At 36.5% G+C, this 14,961-nt stretch overlaps 2 protein-coding genes and 1 non-coding gene across 3 annotated transcripts; 2 read left to right on the top strand and 1 right to left on the bottom strand.

The window, feature by feature from the left end:
- Positions 1-577: 577 nt before the first annotated feature.
- On the top strand, positions 578-651 carry TRNAI-AAU. The gene has a single exon. It is a non-coding gene; the product is annotated as a tRNA-Ile (tRNA).
- A 1,159-nt stretch (positions 652-1,810) lies between these two features.
- On the top strand, positions 1,811-7,610 carry LOC115963409 (outer envelope pore protein 37, chloroplastic-like). Its single transcript, XM_031082404.1, has 6 exons — positions 1,811-2,318; positions 3,080-3,166; positions 3,537-3,707; positions 3,897-3,991; positions 6,632-6,752; positions 7,198-7,610. Exons 1-6 carry the CDS (start codon positions 1,908-1,910, stop codon positions 7,327-7,329), a joined length of 1,017 nt encoding a protein of 338 aa, XP_030938264.1. The 5' UTR covers positions 1,811-1,907; the 3' UTR covers positions 7,330-7,610.
- A 6,216-nt stretch (positions 7,611-13,826) lies between these two features.
- On the bottom strand, positions 13,827-14,581 carry LOC115965228. Its single transcript, XM_031084402.1, has 2 exons — positions 13,901-14,581; positions 13,827-13,835 (listed from the first exon to the last, which is right to left on the bottom strand). Exons 1-2 carry the CDS (start codon positions 14,579-14,581, stop codon positions 13,827-13,829), a joined length of 690 nt encoding a protein of 229 aa, XP_030940262.1.
- Between the last annotated feature and the right edge of the window lie 380 nt (positions 14,582-14,961).

The following is a 14,961-nucleotide window of genomic DNA, read 5'->3' as shown; positions in this document are numbered from 1 at the left end:
CTTGATTTGAGTTGGAGGATAAGGGTAGAAGCAATAATTCCTCAAACTAGAGTTGGAAAATAGAAATGGGTGCCCTTTATAGTTATACTCGTTTTAGTTGGTTCCACATTTGTTTTAAGTGATGTCCCTTCTAATTGTTGGTTGGCCCCCGTGACAGTGTGACTTACGTTTCTTTCCTCCGCTTTCACTTTCGACTCTCTTCTTCTGCTTGTAAGCCATATGTTTCTCTGTCGTTTTTGATTTTATAGGCACAATTTCTCTCTTTATCATAAGCTTAGAGAGGCTTGTTGAATAGGTGACTTGAAGATAAGGTGGTCCAGATGTCATTATAGCAATAATTCTGAGAGATGCTACGAACAAGTCCAGTTTTTTAACACACAACAATTTTTATGTGGCACTTCTAATTATAAGTACTGGAAGGTGGCAGTAATTTATGTGAGGCATGGACAAAGTCTTTCGCTTATTGAGGAAAACAAATTCCATATTTTGAAACACTTCCTTGATGCCTGAATTATATATTAACACTTCCTTGATACTTGAACGGTTATATATTAATCAAACGCAACTCGTCTCAACTGGCCTATTAGCTCAGCTGGTTAGAGCGTCGTGCTAATAACGCGAAGGTCGCAGGTTCGAGACCTGCATGGGCCACTTTTCCTTCTTATTTTTTACATTAACTACACTAAATATTTCCTATTCTTTTTTGACATATTCTCCCTCTTTTTTTAACATTAACCATTTCATATTTGTATGATTTCAAATTATGTTCAAAAGTCAACCTAAAAATTTTCATATTTGTTTGATTTCAAAATTTTGAAACTCTCATATACCAAATCAACAGATAATTATATACATTCCAAATATTTGCTAGATTCGAATTTTACATTCCAAATATTTGCTATTTGCTAGATTCGAATTTTAAAATCCTTGCCATAAATAATAATAATATCAAAATAGCAGCAATAATCAATTTTTAATTCAAAATTTTAGGTCACTATAAATTCTCAAGATTTGGCTACATAAAGGATTGAAAAAAAAAGTCCTACTCTAACTTGCGGTGATTATGCATATTTTATTTAATATTTATTTATTTAAATTATCTATACATATATTTAATATTTTCTATGCATATCCTAATTATAATTTATTTTTAATAAACATATTCTTTTACATTTTTAAAATACTTTTATCTCTTCCAATTTCTTAATATTCTCACAATCGCTCTCTCTTTATGTTTCATCAATGTCTTATCACTCTCATTAGCATTAGTAAAATATTTCCAACCTGCACCAAATCCCAATTTACTCTGCTTCGACCTCGTCCCATTGCCATCCCTAGCCACATTTTTTTTGTCATTCTAGTTTATTTAAACCACACATACAAAATTTAAGTACATTGTAACATGTCGTTAATAGGAAATGTCTCACTCTATATCCCTAATAAATCCATTTAGATAACTGATTTTACATTTGTTATCTCTAATAAAAAAAATATTTCACTACGCACAAATACATGTGCTTAGGTTCAACTTCAAGCGATATTCCAATGATAACAATATTCTTTTTGATGTTTCATACATGTGGTTTAAAGCTCTAATCTCCCCTCCCCACTACCTAATTAATTTAATTTTTCTTTAAAAAAAAAAAGTAAATGTGAAATTAAGAAAAAATTAAATGAAAAAAAATAAAGAGAAATCATTCCTCCTCATCTACATTTCCGCCCAAAAACCACAACCCCATAAAATACCCAAAAAAAAAAAAAACACTATTATTGCTAGTCTCTACTGACTAACCGATATTCCAAAATCCATTAGTCACTCACACATTCACCCACCTTTCATGACATAATTCAAATTCACTCCAAACCAGACTCTCTCTCTCTCTCTCTCATACACCAAACCAAACCCAATGGTGGATTCAACATCAGACCCACCTCCCCCGTACCCCAACCAGCTGGTCCCACGAATATCTCCTCCTCCTCCATCACTACCACCACCACCACCGCCACCACAACCACAAGCACAGCCCTGCAAGTTCACGTTCCCTCCTCTAACGAGGCCCCCCATAAGAGTAACCACCGAGTTCGACAGTGACAGCTTCCTCTTCTTCCACAAAATCTCTTGCAAGTTCCTTGACAACTTGGCCAAGCTCAAGCTCTCTTTCCAAAACGATAGCCAGGGCGAGATTATCCAACCCCAACTCAGCTTCATCACCAAACACCTCTCTGTTCACTACGATTTTGAGGAATTCAATGCTCTCCTCAAATCCTCTCTCCAGCTCGGTTCTAGGTTGCAGCTTCGTGCTCTCCATGATGTCAAGGTCCTTCCTTTCTATCTCCCTCTTGCTTAACATGTCTAAATTTATGGTTTTTTTTGGGTATATTGGGTGCTCTGGTGAAATGGGTATTCTTTATTTTTCGAATGGCTCTCTCTCTACATGTCTAAATTTATGGTTTTTTGGTATATTGGGTGCTTTGGGGAAATGGGTTTTCCTTGTTTTCTTAGTGGCTTTATCTACATGCATCATATTTTTCTTTCACTCCTACATGTCTAAAGGTATGGTTTTTTTGCTGTATTGGGTGCTTTTGGGAGACGGGGTTTCTTTGTTTTGGAGAGTTTCAGATGCAAATGTTCAGAGTGTTTGTTGATGCTTGGTTATGAAATATGAATTCTGTTTGTTTGGGGTGAAATTCATCTTGGGATTGAAGTGAAGAAGGCTTTGAATGCCACTTTGATCTTTCAAATGTTTCGGAACTCCTAATGACCGAATTTACTTCTTTAATAATGTTGTAATGCGCTAGGATGTGGTTCTGATTTGTATGACATTGGTGCTTCATTTTCAAGAGCTTTTCATATTCAAAATTCAATGTATTGTCGTGGATGTTTGATGTTTGAAGCTTGATTTTTTTCCTGTCTTATAAGGAGCTATGATTTCAGGAAAACATAGGTGTTGTACTTCATATTGCTGTTTTATGTTATGTTCCTAGTTTCATTTTGCAAGGATGCCTGTAATTTATATATTTATTTATTTAATCTATTTATGCTCTTCTACCATCTCTTTAACATGTCATTAACTTTTAGGCACATCAAGGAGAGCTGTCAATGGTTGCAAACATTGCTGATCCTGGCTATGCGTTTGAATTGACATCTCCAGTCCCGTCTAGTGTGGTGAGTGTTATCTTTCGCATTAAGAGTTAAAAGTTGTGTCATTTTCTTATTTGAGCCAAGTTTTGGAGTTTTGGTTTTGTGGGGCATTATAATGTGACATAGAATTTCAACTCTATTTGGCTGTTCCATGTATAGCTGCTAACCAATTACTTTCTTCAATTTTCCCTTTTGTATACCAACCCCCTCTCCCCCTTTTATATATATAGACACACAAAACTTATCAAATATTGTATATTTGCTGAGTATAAAGTATAAACCTTAACACCATTTCAGTCAGTATCAAGTGCAATGCCTCTTCTGCTTATATTTCCAAACGAAGTCCTAATAATCTTTAGGAGTTATGACCTTGGTTACCTTCCTAATATTGCAGCCCAGAGCAACCCTTAAATTTCCCCTTGGTGAAGTATCATTAGAAGAAAGAGAAGAGGAGGAAGTCAAAAGAACATTGTCTGTGAATGGGATTTTTAAAGGCCATATTTTGAATGGAGTCTGCACTGCTCAATACAAGGATGAAGATTTGAATCTAAGATATGCCTACAAGGTTTGCACTTTGCATTTTATCTTTCACTTGACTTTTTTCGCCTAATTCCATGTGATAGATGACTAAACTTTTGCTTTTCTATAGTTCCTTAATGCTGGGATTGTTTGAATTTAGCTCTTTTTTTGTTTCTTGATCTTTTAAATGTTTCATTTCTCAGACTATGTTGATGAAAGTTTGAATTTACTGCAGGACGAGCAATTGTCATTCATCCCAAGTGTTTCTTTACCTTCAAATGTATTTTCATTTGCATTCAAGCGCCGGTTTGGTCCTTCAGATAAATTGAGGTTAGGAAGACTCTCTCTCTCTACACTTGAAATATTTTGTTCTGTGGTCCATGATTGATTGGTTTGGTCTAATTTAGAACTAGATATATACTATTTTAGTTTGGTTTTAATTTATTGTATTGGAACTCTTACCTAGGTGTTTTTTTTTTTTGGTTTACTCACACACACAACAACAACAACAACAACAACAAAAAAACATCGCCTTAGTCCCAAATTTTTGGGGTCGACTATGGATCCTTAACAAATTAGTCAGGTTTGACCACATGGATTTTTTTTCTTCTATTCTATTCTATCAAAAGTCATACTTTCTTTTCTTAATTGACATATCCTTTTTTAAGTTTACTAATGCTATTTTTGGTCTTCCTCTACCCTTTTTCATTCTCTCAACTTAAATCAACTTACTTTTACCGGTACATCAATCACTCTTCTCTGAACATGACCAAACCATCTCAAGCGACTCTGTCTTTTTTTCATCAATAAATAGATGAGTAATATAATTTTATTAAAAAAAGAAGAAGAATAAAGCTTGAATAGACAAAGTGTGTGAAAAGTGTAGATCACAGTCCATGGCAGCAGTCATCCAATAATATAATGATTAAAAAAAAAAAAAAAAAAAAGATCTGGTAACATACTGCAGAAGTTCAATACCATCAAAAGACCTACTACTCAACTCTCTCTAAATCATTTTCATTACTTAGAAGGAAAAAAAAACTCCAAATCTTTATGCTGCTATGGGCACCAAACCACCTTTGCCAACACAAGCACATCATGCTTCCTAAGAGACAATGAAGAAGGAAAACAAAAATGATCAAGTTTCTCTTGCAAATCAAACAATTGAGTAAAAGGTGACGAACTAATTCCCCACTACCTCTGTTTATAGAATTCCAATATATAACATTCTTCTTTTGGAGATAAGGGTATTTCTAAAATCTTTCACAATGTGGCTGTCCAAATTAAAAAAGAAACTTTCCAAGGCATCTTGACACCCAGATACTCTTTCAAGGGAATTTCATGGCCTCAGGCTCTCTCAAAGCATCATAATAGGACCCATCCTCAAATTTTCTAGACCATGTTAACCTCCAAGACATTTTATCCTTACTCCTCACCTCTACTAGAAGGGAAGTTAGAATACAAGATGTCAAAAATATTAGCTTTGGATTGTAATTCTCAATCTTGATAAGCACAGGCAAACTGAATATTGTAATGGTGGACTCCCTTTTTTCTCTGTTGAAACATCTTGTATCGAACTAAAATGGTAAAAAATATAATGGGGGCAGCATGGGGTATAATAAATTGTCATTTAACTATTATTTAGCAATCCCCTTTATGTGTGTGCCCAAACTACCCCTTAATGCCAAAAAATGGACCCGTTAGACGCAAATTACCCACCTTAGTGCCCTGCACTTAGGCTAGTTCTGTTACTCCCTCAATATTGCCTAGTGGTACCAAACTACCAATTCACTTATATTTGTAGTATCCCCTAAGCTTCAAATATACCCATGTTGTTCAGAATCTGCCCGCAAAATAAAATCATATCATCTACTATTTAACAAATAGCATATGGAATATCTCCATAACCCCACTATTTCCTCTACTATTTATCATCCTACTACGTATAAACAAGAGTAGTGATAAGGGATTTTTTTATTTATTTCAACTCTCTAGAACTAAAAAAAAAAAAAAAAAGGATCAGCTGGGTTGCCAGTAACCAAGTTAGAAAACCACACCCATTTTGTCCATTTTTCACCAAAACCAAATCTGCCCAATCAATAAATCAAGCAATTCCAGGTGACATGGTTACCTTATAATATCCAGCTTACTAATACCCTCATAGTCAAGCTTACAAGATGATGCTTATGTTAGGATTCTCTCAAAACCCTTGCCATACCAATTTTAGCTCCGGGTATTTCTCTCATGAAGGGGCTGGTGACACTTGAAAAGCATCACATGGTCCTTATCCTTGAGTGCCCTTCAATGGAATTAATATTCCATGGAAACCATCCACTGTTTATAAATTGCAACGACAAGATGTGTGAAACAATTAGTGAAACATGTTGGCTAGAAGCCTAGAAGTACCAGAATTGTGTGTTTTTGTGGCAATGCCAAACACATCTGACTTACATGCCCATCTGTTATTGTTGACATGGCCAGAGATTATATTCACCTCTCAAATTGTGGATTGCTAAATTGTGTGTATAATGGCTTTTATTTGCTATTTTCTATTTTATTTATTTCATGTGGATAATTGGTGTGAATATTTATTATAAAGACTATCAAATGGTGAATGCAAATTATGCCTCTAGATATAAAGAGTGATGGATGCGTTTTGTCATTCTTATTCCCCTTTTTGTGTTATGTTTGCCTATAAAAACTCATTTGAAAAAAAAAAAAAAAAATTAACAATTCAGTAAAGCAGAAAAAAGGTGCCCCGGGGGGGGGGGGGGGTGGGGTGTTGTTGGGGGATATTGTTTCAACTTTTAGAACCATGTTAAAGTTGCACACAAGTTAGGAATACAAAACCTTTTAGGGCATGGGAGAATGCATACAGGTTTTTATTCTTTGCTGGGCTTCCTTTCATCCATTCATCTGTTTCCAGCTTATTTTGCAACTTATGATTTGGTCTGATCATTCAATGGCCAGCTACTGGTACAATTTTGATTCCAAATACTGGAGTGCTGTGTACAAGCACGTACATGGCAAAGACTTCAAGTTTAAAGCTGGTTATGATTCAGAGGTGCGCCTTGGCTGGGCCTCTCTTTGGGTAAGTACTCCTATTTGCTTCATTGCTTCTGTTATTAAATAATTCTTTTCTTTATCTTTAATTAGTTGGGTGGTATAAAGATTTCACAGCTGATAATTTTCTCATCATAGGCATGCTTGTTATGAGCTATCTGGTGCAGGAATGTCAGGTCTTTTGAAGGATTATTTTCTGGTGTCTTTTGATCTTTGGCTTATTTTTATGAGCACCCAAAGAACAGTGAGCTTAATGGATGGTTGAGATTGTTTTGCTCATATACTTCTAAATCACTAGCTTAAGTTGAAATTAGAGAGTAGGATAGCTTTGACCATGTGTTTATTTCTTCATCACTTCACTGTATACATTGATAAGACATTCTCCAAAATAGCAAAAAGAGTTTATCAATTCTGCAATTTTGTCTGGAACATTGAGCTAAGTTTTGCTTGGCTTTATAATGATCTGGTTTCAGGTTGGAGATGAAGGTGGCAAAGCAAAGACGGCGCCAATGAAGATGAAAGTTCAATTCATGCTCCAAGTGCCACAAGACAACATTGGCTCTTCAGCCTTGATGTTCCGGGTCAAAAAAAGATGGGACATATGATCTAATTCTGGACAGCCTGTTCTCCTTTCTTATACATTAAATATTGGTTCTATATGGAAGCGCAGTCTGTTACATCACGGCCCGTTGTACTGATGCTTGTTGCTACATAATGAACATCATTTGGTTATTCTCTTTGAAATTAGAGCTTTAGTGGCCATCATGTGACAGGAAGATCGTATAGAATTTTAAGAGAATTCCGAACTTCCAACTACATAAAGCTATCTCCTGTTGCAATGACGTTCATTGCTAATTTTTTATGCATAGAATTTTCTATTTGATAACTTCTTTTCCAAAATAATTTATTTGCTGCATTGGGTGATAGGGATGTATGGAACTACCCCCGTATACTCTGAACTGTTCCATCCTCATCTAACCTTCAAAGAAGTACTATAAGACGATTAGATATAACATTTTTTTTGTTATGCATTTTTGTCTGCTAATGTCGAGCCACTTGGATATTCAAGAATGTGATGACTTCATATTCTCTGAATTCAAATCCCCAAATCACATTAGGTATTACCGGAATTGGTCCAGTGTCGGATTCATCGTTCATGGGTTTTTAATGTGTCAATTCAATTTTGTAATTTTTTAATGGAAGAAAATGTCACATCACTTAAAAGAAAAATGCCTCATCATTTTTGATAGCCATGTAAGCATTGCACTACGGCTAACAAAATGACTAATAATGTTTATTTTTTAAAATAAGGGATCAATATTAATTGTGCTCACTAAGTAAATTTTAAGAACTAATAATGTGTTTTGGCCTATGTTTAATTTTAAAAAACATGTATTTTCAACGTATATCTATTTCACATGGTAAATGGAGTCTTGTTCCCAACCAAAAAAAAAACCCTCCTCAACTTTGGGTCAAAATCAAACTAAGCTCTACTCTTCTAATTAGGATCGACTCAAAGCCTAGGTCCAAAAAACTGTGGTGAAAATTAATCTATTAAAAAAGAGAGAGTAATACTAGAGATATAAATTATATTATATATATTTTTATAATTATTGGCCTAATAAGTTTTGCTTCTGATTCACATCGAAGCAATATTACATTCAAATGCTCTTACTACTGCTACCAATTATAGCATTTCATCTCGGTAGTGAAAAAATGTGAAAATTTTTGTGTCTTGAATAATTGAAAATGAAAAAAAGTGGGCTGTTTACTCTCTATCTAACTTTAAGAAGATCTTCAAAATATTGGGTTAATAAAAATTGGACCCAATTTAAACCCTTTAACTATTTTATTATTATGAGAAATGCTAACGGATGCTCTTAGGAGTTAGGACAATGGTTAACAATCCATTTAAAGAAAATTTTTTTGGGAAAAGAAAAAGAATAAATTAATGTTTTGACAACTTTTTTCATTTTTCATAAAAGTGGTGTTAAAACTTTCCTAAAATGGATTGTTAACCATTACCCTAAGGGCACTTGTTAGCATGACCCATTATATTACTACCCTCATCACACGGGCTTTGCCCGTGCGATGCCTTTTTTTTTTTTTTTTGAAGAACTAGGCAATTTTTATTTTGTTATGTATTAGGAGTTTGGATTATTTTATTGTGTCATACTATGAGATTTTTGTTGTGATATTATCTTGTTAAATATTTAGATAATATTATTTAGTATTTGCTAAAAATTAGTTTGATTCGATAGAATAAATTTATTTATAATTTCAAGTATATTTTTATCATTGAAACATGTCATTTTATTTGAAAAAATGGTAATAGTTGTAGGGAAAATTAACAAGAAATAGAGTTTTACAGTGTAGGGCGGGGCTTCGCGGGTCTTCGTGGGGCCTTAAGGGGCGGGGATGGGGCAAGAAATTTTCCCCGTCATGCGGGGCGGGGCGGAGATGGGGCAAGAAAAATCCATGCGGGGCGGGGGCGAAGATCCCATCCTTCGGCCCCGCCCCGCCCCATTGCCATCCCTACCTAAGGGCACTTGTTAGCATGACCCATTATATTACTACCCTCATCACACGGGCTTTGCCCGTGCGATGCCTTTTTTTTTTTTTTTTTTTTTTTTTTTTTGTTTTAGTGGCATAATTTCTTTTAAAAAAAAAGTTTTGGATAAAGTTTGTTTTAAAGACATAGATTAATAGGAGAATACCTTATTTTGTAGGCATTTTAAGTGAAGTTGGAGATATATTTTGATCGGATTGTCTTCAAGTTTTTTCTCGGTTAAACGTAAGGTTTATGAGTATTTCTGAATCACATAAAAGTTTAGTTCAAAAAAGAAAAATCATAACAATATAGATTATTATTTGGGTAAATTGCAAATTATACATCCTAAATTTTGGGGGTGATTGGATTTTACCCCTAAAGTTTGGGGTATTTGGATTTTACACCCTCATATTCTGAAACTTTAAGGTGTAAAATTCAAACACCTCAAAACTCTAGAGAATAAAATCCAAACACTCCTAAAATATAGGGGGTAAAATTCAAATTTTAAAACGTCGGAATGTAAAATCCAAACATCACCAAACTTTAAGGGGTAAATACCAAATTCTGAAACTTTAGGATGTAAAATCCAATCACTCCCAAACTTTAGGGGTGTAATTTGCAATTTACCCTTATTATTTTAAAAGTATGTTATGACTTGTGAACTCTTTCATTTAACAGCTTGAGACACTTTTTTTTTTTTTTTTTTTAATTTACTTTAGATAAAAAATTTTCTCTTGTATAATCAAAGTTCCTATAATATCAACCACAAGTCCCTGCACATGAGTGGACATCCTCTTCAAACAATGCTTCTCGCAAATACTAAGGTAAAACATGAAACAACTAACACTATATATAGTTACATAGAAAGCCGGAGAAAAGTAGAACAAAATTTATCTATATCTATACTATTATTTAAGTGGCTTCCCTTATTTGGATTCCTCATTTTTTAGTTCAAAAATGCTTCTACACCCCTATGTTTAAGTAGAGACAAAACTAAAAGACAATTCGGTAAAAATCCAACTTTAACTCCCACTAAAACATTCCCTAAAAAATAGGACCACTCTTCTGTTAATTTTTAAATTGTTTTATCCATTATAAATTAGATTTTCAAAATAAAAATTAGGGATAATTACAGTAAACCCACCTGAGGTTTGGCCCATTTGCATGTTGCCTACCTGTGGTTCAAAACTTATCACTTTGCCCACCTGTACATCAATTTGTTACCCCTCCCCTCCGTTACCCATCTCACCCTCAGACGTTAGAAAAACACCATTTTATGCCAAATTAGAACATTACGCGGATCAAACAACACGAACTCACTCTCTTTTCCTCACGAGCCCTACAAACGCGAAAATCCCTGTAACGCTGGGGTTTTGATTTTTCTGATCGTGCTTTCGTGTGAGGGTGAGGTTCTGACTTTGGGTTATCTTGAGTCGTTGAATATTCGAAGATAGATCATCACCAGGTACGACAATTCTGCTTTATGCTGGGTTTCAAGTTTTGATGATAGCGTTGATTCACAGGAAGTTGATAATCGATGTCTTTTTCGAGTGGAAATTACTCAGGTTCATGTGGGCATTTGTGTACATATGAGACTTGTGTGCTGAGAACAAGTCTGACAGTGGATAAGGTAAGTATACTTAATCTAGCTGATTCACATAAGATTGGAATGTGATGTGTTCAATTCAATTTATGAACAGATTGGTCCCAAGTTCCCTTTCTTTAGATGGATTGATAATCCTACTTGTATGCGTGGGAATGAAGCTGCTCATTTGGTGCAACAAAAGCTGGATTTACTGCGGAGTGAGCTGCAACTTGCACATGAAAGGGAAAGAGAAGCTACCCAGGCAGCAGCAAAAGCTACCCAGGCAGCAGCAGAAGCTACCCAAATGGCAGAAATTGCTCAAGACAGGGCAGCAAAAGCCATTGAGAGGGAGAGAAAGTTTCGAACTTCCTTTGTTCAAGCCAATGAGATAGCAGTGAGAGCTTTAAAGCAAGAGAGAAAGTGCAGAATTGCACTAATTCTGTCATGGTTTTTTTTTTTTGTTTTGGTTATGTTGTTTTCATGTTTTGGCTCAAGTGAAAATGTTGGAATGATCAGATTGAGTCTGCCTGATGGGTTGTAGTATAAACTGGTCCTCAATTGTATTGTAATAGAACTATGAAAGAATTTTTTGAGAATGAGAACTATGTAAGGTGGTAGATGCTATTGGCTTGAAGCCACTTAATAATATAAGCCTTTTTAAGATAAAGTGTTATTTACATTAGATGCTGTTGGTATTTTTGTTTAAAGTAAATTGGCTACTTGTGAGCTGTGAGCTGTTGGTGTTGGTGTTTTGTTGGATGTTGTGAGCTGTGTTGGTTTGTGCATAAAGTGCATTGTGTGAAGACAATTGTGTTGAAAGTGAATTTAAAGTGCATGACAATATGTCAACTTGCAAGAAAAGACAACAAATTCAACACATACACCTGCTATTCAACACATACACCCTGCACACATAAACAAACTCATATAATAATAACTCATATGACAAACTGCAATAATCAGAACAATAATTCTAAACACCTGTCATTAAGTTGGGAAATTGTATACATATTTTAAGGTGGCATTGAATAGTCTTTCATCAACCACCAGTAAATATAAAGGCATTTGGTACAACAACCAAAACAGTTGCAACTGCCCAATGTTTACAAAACTTACAAAAATACAAAAAGTGTTTGAACAGCTATATAAAAAAGTGTCTTGCCATTGTCTGCCCTGCCATTGTCTACAAACTACATAAAACCCTAACACTACATAACCCTAATACATTATACATAGTAACAAAAGTGTCTTGACTTAGTCTTCATTTACTACTCCTGCCCCTGCCTCTCCCACCACAGCTGGCCTCTCCACCTCTTGTTCTACATTTCTGAGCTCTAGCTGCATCACCCCTTCCTCTCAAAGCAACTCCTCTGGTAGCAGGTGGTCTTGTAGGCTACAAAGTACAAGAATTCACATGTTAGCTATCAGTATCATAATTTTATGAATAAAACATCAAACCTAACACTACAGTACCTGTGATGATAGTGCTCTACTATCCCATGTTTCTGCAGGGGTGTGTGGTGTTGGCTGGCTTGAAGAGAACCAAGGAGCTTCTCTAACTGTGTACGTGAAGTCTGAAGAGTACCATTGACTTGGGTTCTGTGACCATGGAGCTGGTGGCCCTAACCATGGAGCTTGTGGCTGTGGAGTTGAAGCTTGTGGCTGTGACCCTGCTACCTGGTTGGATGAGGCCATAGTGTAAGGCTGATGTGTTGGTGGGGGCTGAGCTGAGGATTGGGTCTGTGATGAAGATGGGGCCTGGGATCCTTGTCTGTGTGTAGAAGGCCTTCCACTTCCCTGCAACCAAATATGAGCATGTTTTTACAGTGTCAGTTATTGGAATTTTGCATTTGAATAAAATTTTTTTGTAAAAACTTACAAATTTCCCTTTTTGCAATCTCTGCCTCCTCTCCCATGCTATCTCACCAGTGACATTGGCCTTGCATCCCCTTGCATTGTGCCCTTCCTGTTGACACATTCCACACCTCACTAGCCTGTTTCCTCTAGACACCTTATAAGGGTTCGACTCATCAGCATCTCTCTTCCTCTTCATGGGTAGCCTACCTAGTGGCTTATAGACAGTAGGTACAACAGGCTTGGGTTGGCCACTTGACATCCACTCAGACTGGCCAGGCATAGGAGGTATGGGTGTTTTGTATGTCTTCACATAAGCATCTTTGTAGTAGCATGGATGGGTGTAGTCTTCTGGTTTCTCACGATTCACAAAAATGGTTGCAACTCCATGCTTGCAAGGGATTCCTGTCAAGTCCCATACTTTACAACTGCATGTCCTATTTACCAAGTCCACCACATGCCTTTCCCTCTCATTGTCAACCTCATACACAAACCTCCCAGAAGGAACTGCACAGAAACCCTTACACTCTAATTTTAACTGCTCCAACTTTTTTTGTATGCTTGGACACAAATTGCTACCATACTTTTCTATGCCAGTCTTTTTTATATACAGCCTGCTCATAAGCCTAACTCTGATCCACTCTAACATTGATAAGATGGGCTTGTCTCTAGCCTTCACAATCATAGAGTTAAAACTCTCACTCAGATTGTTTACCTTACAATCTGTCAAAGCTCTTGAAGAAAGTGGGATCTGGTCCATTGTGCAGGCTCTATATCAGCCAGGTACTTCCAAGCTTCTTCATCCAAACTCTTAAGATGGTCCATCCCTCTCTCAAATTCCCTGGCTGATGTTATGCCAGCACACCTCCACAGTACACTCTTCAACTCCATGCCCTTGTGGTTAATCTTGAAGTTGTTGTATATGTGCTTCACATAATACCTGTACTCCACAGTTGGGAATAGAGTCTCCATTGCAGGTAAAAGGCCCTGCAATCAAGTAAGCATTCAATGTTAGAAAGTAAGCATGTAAAAAGGTAAGCATGTAATGAAGTCATGAACATGAGCTAGATGATAATACCTTCTGCCTGTCACTGATGAATACCAGATTGAGCTCATCTGGCCTACCAATGTCATCAGCAAATTGCTCCAAGAACCAGGTCCAGCTATCCTTGTTCTCTTGCTCAACCACAGCCATTGCCACTGGGAATATATTGTCATTTCCATCCTTGGTAATGGCAGACAATAATTGCCCACCAAACCTACCCTTCAAGTGGCATCCATCTAGCCCAACAAAGGATCTACAACCACCTAGAAAGTCAACCTTCTGAGCATTGTACCTAATGTACATCCTTTTAAACTTGGGCTCTGCATTCTCATTTTCCATCTCTGTTTGCAGAATCACCCTACTTCCTACATCTATCCTTAATATCATTTCTGCATAATCTCTAAGTAGGCCATATTGAGCCTCTTTATTCCTAGTAATTAACCCCCTAGCTGCCTTCCTTGATCTATACACCTGACTAAGACTTAAATTAATTGAAATCTTCTGCATCACATGGTGCTTAACACCTGAGACCTCCCAATTAGGATTCTTACCAAAATCCTCCAAATACCTTTTTGCCACATAGGCTGATGTAACTTGCCCATTTTTAAATGATAAGGGGCAGGTACACTCAGGATAAAGTGTCTTGATCTCAAATGTGCACTCTCCAGTCACCATTGAGGCATAACACCTCCATCCATAATTGTTCTTACAATGTACAGAAATCTTCTTCTTCTCATTCAACTTCCACTTGACATCAATGTGATTCTGAATCACATACTCTCTCAAAGCCTTCCTAAACACCTGGGAGTTTGGGAACTTCATCCCTTTTGCCAACCTAACATTTTCCGTATCAGTCCTTTCATTGAACTCCAAATTGCCAGGCCCCTGCTCATCATCAGAACTATCCACACTTGCAATATCATCCTCTAAAGCTGGTTCAGCCCACTCTTCATCTAAATCTATGTTTGGAGGAGGAAAATTGCTTGGGCCAGGTGCATCTGTGTTTGGCTGAGGTGTATCAGTGTTTGGATGAGGTGTATCAGTGTTTGGAACAGTGTTAGGCTCATGTGACACTGTGTGAGGTGGAGAAGACTCACCAAAAATGTCATCAGCAAAGTCTTCTCCTTCCAGGCCTTCATTCAACCAATCAAACTCCTCCTCCACACCATCACCCCCTGTAGCAGGTCCTGCACCACCCCCTC

The sequence above is a fragment of the Quercus lobata genome, chromosome 10, assembly GCF_001633185.2.
Source record: "Quercus lobata isolate SW786 chromosome 10, ValleyOak3.0 Primary Assembly, whole genome shotgun sequence".
In the NCBI taxonomy this organism is placed as follows: domain Eukaryota; kingdom Viridiplantae; phylum Streptophyta; class Magnoliopsida; order Fagales; family Fagaceae; genus Quercus; species Quercus lobata.
The sequence above is the reverse complement of the archived record's forward strand: the minus strand, read 5'-3'. Positions and strand labels throughout refer to the sequence as shown.